This window comes from Vicugna pacos, chromosome 7 (assembly GCF_048564905.1).
Source record: "Vicugna pacos chromosome 7, VicPac4, whole genome shotgun sequence".
In the NCBI taxonomy this organism is placed as follows: Eukaryota; Metazoa; Chordata; class Mammalia; order Artiodactyla; family Camelidae; genus Vicugna; species Vicugna pacos.
Window position 1 is genome coordinate 5,018,931 of NC_132993.1, and position 6,503 is coordinate 5,025,433.

Consider the following 6,503-nt stretch of genomic DNA (forward strand, 5'->3'; position numbering starts at 1 on the left):
CCCCCGCCTCCGCAGCGCCCCGGGATGCCGTCTGGAGCCCGGATGCCCCACCAGGGGGCGCCCATGGGCCCCCCGGGCTCCCCGTACATGGGCAGCCCCGCCGTGCGACCCGGCCTGGCCCCCGCGGGCATGGAGCCCGCCCGCAAGCGAGCAGCGCCCCCGCCCGGCCAGAGCCAGGCCCAGAGCCAGGGCCAGCCGGTGCCCACCGCCCCCGCGCGGAGCCGCAGGTAAGTGGGGCCCAGCGCGGAGGGGGCGGACCGCAGGACCCGCAGGGACGGGGTGGGCGACGAGCGGGATTGGAAGAAGGGAGAATGATCATCAGGGAACGAGTCGTCTTGGGTGGGATACCCTCTGGGGAGGGGGGCTGAGGGGGCACTGGTCTGGTTCCTTTGTGTGCCCACCGTAGAGACAGGCTGCGGCCGTCGCGCCCTTCTCCTCGCCACCTGCTCTGTCCCTCTCTCCACCCCTTGTCCCCAGGTTTGGGTGATGCTTCAGTCTTTGGGGTGGAGGCAGGGCTGACATTAGGACAGAGAGCAGAGCTTTAGAGGCCGTGTTTCTTAAAGCGTGGTTGTCCAGTGTGCCTTCCTCGGAATCCCCTGGCTTGACTGTTTAAAAGCCCCACTCCAGATCTTCTAAATCTGAATCTCTGGCCAGGTGGGTGGAGCCTGGGAATTTGCCCTGTGGGTGGGCACTTTCTGCCCCGTTGTGCTCTCAGGTGATTCTTAGGCACTCAAAGGTTGAAAAGCTGCCACAGTCTGTCCTCTGGACCAGGTCTGCCCCCAAACCACCAGGGGCCAGCCGATTTCCTTGTCTGAGCCAGCTGGTGGCACCCCAAAAGCCCATGCTGGTGCCTGGCAAGAGAGATATCTCTTTGGGTTTCACTATTTAGCCAAACACACATGCTTCCCTTTGCACACCAGATGGAGTCCTATAAAAGGTGCAATATGGATTTTAGCTCATTATTAAATATTTTTTACATATCAAGGGAAATTTACCATTTATAGAAATCCCACAATGAATTCTTTCGCAGTGAGTCATTCTTTTAATACAGTAAAAAAAAAGTCTCTGATTTACATTGTATAAATGGAAAATTTCACATAGATAATTTGTTGAAAACAAATCAGACCTTTCAGAAAACTGCTTGCCTAGCCTTAGAATAGATTTTTGGGCAGGTAGGGGGCAGTGGTTGAGAACACCACACGGGGGCAGTATGCAGCCATCCTCTAGGATGGGTCCTAATTTCTACCCGCCAAGGATTTTCTGGGGTGCTTTTGGGAGTCAGAAGCGGCTAGTGGATCAAGAAGAGTCCAAGTCTCAGTTGCCACCCCAGGTCCAGCCCACTGCCACACCCACAGGAGAACATCCGTACCCACTCTCTGAATACCTATGGGTGTGTCCCTGGGCCCTGTTGGCAAGTGGTCCAAGGGCATGAGCATTCCTTGCCCACCAGTGTTGCCTTCCAAGCCCAGGCAGGGCAGGGGTGCGAGTCCTCAGCAGCTTCACACCATCACTTCCTGCTCCAGGGATGGGGCAGCGGGGCTGCTCCCCTTCCTCTGAGCTCAGGCCTCCTTGAACATGCACCCCTGCTTAGCAGAAAAGGAAAATCCTCAGAATCCTTCTTCCCTCTCCTCTGTCCTCTCCCCTCCCCAGCTTTCCTCAAACGCTTGCTTCTGCAGCTCCCCTACCCCTAGCCCCTTCAAAGTCTAATTTCTCTGGCCCTGAGGATGTGGTGGAGCAGAAAGGGGCTCCCAGGCTACAGAAAGGACGGGGTCACCTCTGCTCCTCGTGAGAGGACAGAGTGCCAGTGCAACACACCACATCATAGCCCCCTGGGCGGGCAGACAAGTGGGCTGTGGGAACCCCAGCCAGGCGGGCTGAGATGTCGGGATAATTTAGCAGGTGGCCTCGTTACTCCCAGATCTGTCGCCATGGTAACCTGGTTTTTTCTTTAAAAAATGTACAGTGCCAAGAGGAGGAAGATGGCTGACAAAATCCTCCCTCAAAGGGTGAGTGTCTTTCACAGCAGCCCCCAGCCCACCCCCCACCCTTTGCTGCTCCGCCCTCCTTCCCCCCTCCCCACCACCCTGGCCGCCTCCCCTCCCCCCTCAGGAGCGGAGCTCCAGCGTCACAGTCACTTTCACTTTTTGTTTAAAAAGCTAATTAAGAAGTGAGGCTCCCCAGGCCAGAGGGAGGGGGTGGGGGGAGGGAAGAAGTGGAGCCATACAGGGTAGGATACTGGGCCTGAGGGCAGTAGATTGAGTTCCAGAGGTCTGAAGACGTAAAGGCATGGGACAAAGGGGACAAGAGCTAGGGGATCACAGGCTGGCAGGGGGAATGAGGGAACAGAAGCTGGCCAAAGGCCCGGGCATCATAAGCGGACCCAGGCTGAGCTGGGTGCGGAGATAGCATGATTGAGACATCAGTTGGAGCAAGTGGCAACTTTCCATGTCTCAGGGACCTCAGGGTCCTAGCCACTTTGCAGACACCCAAGGGAAGTCCAGAGGCCATGTGACAAGGGAAAGGACAAGATGAGGAGGTGAAGCCCTAGTGCCTGCTGGGCTGCATGGTTGCTCCGGCCTCCCCTAGTGATGGAATGCATGAATCTCCCTAGCAGGAGCAGTTTTATCCCTACAAACAAGGCCCTTAATGCTGGATGTGGAGTCCTGGGGAGAGTCTCTTTCGAGCTCTCAAAGTTCTGCACCCTGAACTAGCCAGCTCCTGCCACACTGTTTGTGCCCTGGGACCCCATGGCACACACACATTCCACCTGCAAGACTGGCTGAGTCCTTGGTTCCCTGCCTTCCTCCTCCTCTTCCAGATCCGAGAGCTGGTCCCAGAGTCCCAGGCTTACATGGACCTCCTGGCGTTTGAGAGAAAACTGGATCAAACCATCATGCGGAAGCGGGTGGACATCCAGGAGGCTCTGAAGAGGCCGATGAAGGTGCCTTTGTTTAGGGGCAGGAGAAGGACACTAAGTCTTACTCCCAGAATGGAGAAGCGGGGTTGTCCTGGGGGTGGGAGCACACAGTCTTGGCTCTGTACTACACTCTTTATTTCTACAGCAAAAGCGGAAGCTGCGTCTTTATATCTCCAATACTTTTAACCCTGCGAAGCCCGATGCTGAGGATTCTGATGGCAGCATTGCCTCCTGGGAGCTGCGGGTGGAGGGGAAGCTCCTGGATGACGTACGTCCTGGCCCAGGTCTCTCCAGGTGTCCTGGGGTGGGTATGGGCTGAGCTGAGGACAGAACATTTCACTAGGGTTAGGGAGTCAGCCCTGGCCAGGGATGGGTGGTCTGGAGAGACATTCTGCTGTGGAGGCCTGCTTCTAACTGTGCTGCCCTACCCAACCAGCCCCACCCACTCCCAACTCATCCTGCCCCCACAGTCCCTGTTCTGCCCCCACGGTCCATTCCTCTCCCACAGCCCAGCAAGCAGAAGCGGAAGTTCTCTTCTTTCTTCAAGAGTTTGGTCATTGAGCTGGACAAAGACCTTTATGGCCCTGACAACCACCTCGTGGAGGTAAGACCCCGACCCTTCCTGCCCTTGAATTGCCACCCTTTCACAGACCACAATCCTGGAAGAACCTAGACCTCAGTCCTATCAGCTGCATAGATCTGGATCAGGGACCACCCTAGAGCCCCAGGCCCCACCAGCCCAGATGGGCCTGTGAGGTGACCCAGCTCTTGTCCCCTGGACAGTGGCACCGGACGCCCACAACACAGGAGACAGATGGGTTCCAGGTGAAGAGGCCGGGGGACCTGAGTGTGCGCTGCACGCTGCTCCTCATGCTGGACTACCAGGTCCGTGCCTCCCCACCCCGCCCCAGACACCACAGGAGGCCCTCCATACCCCCATTCCCTTCCTCCTAGACAGGGTGGGCCTCGGCCTCAAAGGTGCACATTGTGAGTCACCCCATTCTCCTCCCTATCCCATCTTCTCCGGAAGCATGTTTCCCAGGAACCCAACCACCACATTCCACTAGTCCCAAGCCTCCTGGCCCTGAGCTCTTTCCTCTCTCTTTTATTTAATTTTCATGGTCACCTTTTCCCAGCCTCCTCAATTCAAACTGGACCCCCGCCTGGCCCGGCTGCTGGGGTTGCACACACAGAGCCGCTCAGCCATTGTCCAGGCCCTGTGGCAGTACGTGAAGACCAACAGGCTGCAGGACTCGCACGACAAGGAATACATCAATGGGGACAAGTATTTCCAGCAGGTACCCTCCCTCCCCAACCCCATGGGGAGCTGGCAGAATTACTGGTTACTAAGGTAACCCCATCCCTCCCTCCGTGATTCCTGGTATCAGAAATGGTAGACACTCATGGTCTTGGAGCCAGAGACCAGGGTTCCAGTCCAGGCTGTACCATGGCATAGCTCTGTGCACAGCCCATCCATTTCAGCCTCCCCAGACTAGACCTGGAACCCTACTGAGCCAACAGCTTTTGGGAACATATTCTTGGCACTAGGAGTTAAGATCCTTGGGTTCTAGTCCTGGGTCCAGACTTTAGGTAAATTACTTAGCTATCTTGAGCCTTATTCCTTATCTATACAATATGGTGATAACAAACCTGTCCCATCTAATCCACTGGGCAGTTAGGAAAATCAAATTGCTGTGGAAATGACTTGACAAAACTCTACCAGAGACCATGATTAATAATAACTTTTAAAGAAATACAGCAGATACACCTGAGTAGTGAAAATCAGTCAATGTTTATTGAGCACTTACCACGTGCCAGGCACTGTTCCCAGCACTTCGTGCGTGCCAACTCATTCAATTTTCACAGCAACCCCATGAGACAGGTCCTATTATCATCCCCTTTCTAGAGGAAGAAACTGAGACCTGAGATGTTAAGCAAGTTGCTCAGGGTCGCACAGAGAGTGGCGGAAGGAGGGTTTATACTCAGGCCAGCCAACCCAGGGCCTGTGCTCTCAACCTCTGCGCGGCGCCCACCTACCTCCTTGTCAGCGCTCCACTACTCACAGCCACCCTCGCCCCAGCCCCACAGGCACTGAGGAATTAGACTTGTTCCTGGCTTCTTGTGGCCTTTTCAGAATGGAAAGTATGCTCTTTTCAAGCACAGAACAGTGATCTCTCTCTCCTACTTTAGATTTTTGATTGTCCGCGGCTGAAGTTTTCTGAGATCCCCCAGCGCCTCACAGCTCTGCTCTTGCCCCCTGACCCAATTGTCATCAACCACGTTATCAGGTGAGGCCCCAACCTGCTCCTCAGAACAGGTAATCATTGTGATCCTGCCCTCCTTGTCCCATCTCCCCACCCCCAGGCCCCTCCTTCCCTGTGGCTTCTGGCCCTTGGCCTCTTGTGGCGGGGCAGCTAGACACCAAGGGCTGGACTTCCCTGGCAGCGTGGACCCGTCAGACCAGAAGAAGACAGCGTGCTATGACATTGACGTGGAGGTGGAGGAGCCGCTGAAGGGACAGATGAGCAGCTTCCTCCTGTCCACAGCCAACCAGCAGGAGATCAGTGCTCTGGACAGTAAGGTGGGGCCACAGCCCAGAGCTGGAGTGGGACATCAACCCCCAAATGACAAAAGTACAGACAAAACAGACAAGAACATGGGCCTCTGAAGGGGAGGTGAGCTACTTGGAGCTCGGCCCCCCTACCCCCTTCCCTGGGACTGCAGAGGCCTCGGGGGCTTGAGGGGCTGCTCTTCAAAGGAACAGCAGCAAACCCCTCCCACCTCTTGCCCACTCCCCTCCTCTCCCACATCAGCACTGCCAGGTGAAAGGATCTGTCTTTCTACCTGTAGATCCATGAGACGATTGAGTCCATAAACCAGCTCAAGATCCAGAGGGACTTCATGCTAAGCTTCTCCAGAGACCCCAAAGGCTACATCCAAGACCTCCTCCGCTCCCAGAGCCGGGACCTCAAGGTGAAGGGGACTCAGGGAGCACTGGATGGAAAACAAGCACATTGGGAAGACCATAAACGTGGTACACAGGGGCTGGAGGGGGTCTGGGCTCAGGGCTGACCCCACTGCTCCCTCCCAGGTAATGACAGATGTGGCAGGCAACCCTGAGGAGGAGCGCCGGGCTGAGTTCTACCACCAGCCCTGGTCCCAGGAAGCCGTCAGCCGCTACTTTTACTGCAAGGTATGGAGGGCCCCCTATACCTCCAGCCTCCCCCACTTACTCCAGTAGAAACCTCCCTTCTCAGCCTCACCAGCCACTCCACCCTCCCCTTCACCACAAGGGAGCCTTCCCTGCTCCCAGATGCTCCTCCAGGGCAGGTGGGGGCCTGTCCTGTCACTCACCAGCAACACGTAACCCTGCTCCTGCTCCTGTTTCTCTACAGATCCAGCAGCGCAGGCAGGAGCTGGAGCAGTCGCTGGTCGTGCGTAACACCTAGGAGCCCTGTGAATGAGTGCCACTGCCACCATGGGCCTCTGGGCCCCTGCCCTGTCCCCTGGGGCTCTGCCACCACTCCTGATGCCTGGTGGGTGAGGCGGGGACTGGATTAAAGGTCATTCATCTGATAGCAGCTGT

General features: G+C 56.4%; 1 protein-coding gene across 5 annotated transcripts in view; it reads left to right on the forward strand.

Moving 5' to 3' along the window:
• The window catches only part of SMARCD3 (SWI/SNF related BAF chromatin remodeling complex subunit D3), a 31,591-nt gene extending 25,098 nt beyond the window's left edge, over positions 1-6,493 (forward strand). For 3 of the 5 annotated variants that reach the window (XM_072964159.1, XM_072964158.1, XM_031673755.2), the window contains 12 exons: positions 16-227; positions 1,964-2,006; positions 2,819-2,941; positions 3,063-3,221; positions 3,426-3,521; positions 3,701-3,802; positions 4,054-4,215; positions 5,108-5,205; positions 5,363-5,498; positions 5,768-5,890; positions 6,009-6,110; positions 6,313-6,493. In XM_072964159.1, the coding sequence (XP_072820260.1) occupies positions 16-227; positions 1,964-2,006; positions 2,819-2,941; positions 3,063-3,221; positions 3,426-3,521; positions 3,701-3,802; positions 4,054-4,215; positions 5,108-5,205; positions 5,363-5,498; positions 5,768-5,890; positions 6,009-6,110; positions 6,313-6,366 (1,410 nt within the window). In that variant the 3' untranslated portion in view covers positions 6,367-6,493. The remainder of the gene's footprint in view (positions 1-15; positions 228-1,963; positions 2,007-2,818; positions 2,942-3,062; positions 3,222-3,425; positions 3,522-3,700; positions 3,803-4,053; positions 4,216-5,107; positions 5,206-5,362; positions 5,499-5,767; positions 5,891-6,008; positions 6,111-6,312) is intronic. The other 2 variants (XM_072964160.1, XM_006211294.3) reach the window with 1 other exon arrangement.
• The last annotated feature ends 10 nt before the right edge of the window (positions 6,494-6,503 follow it).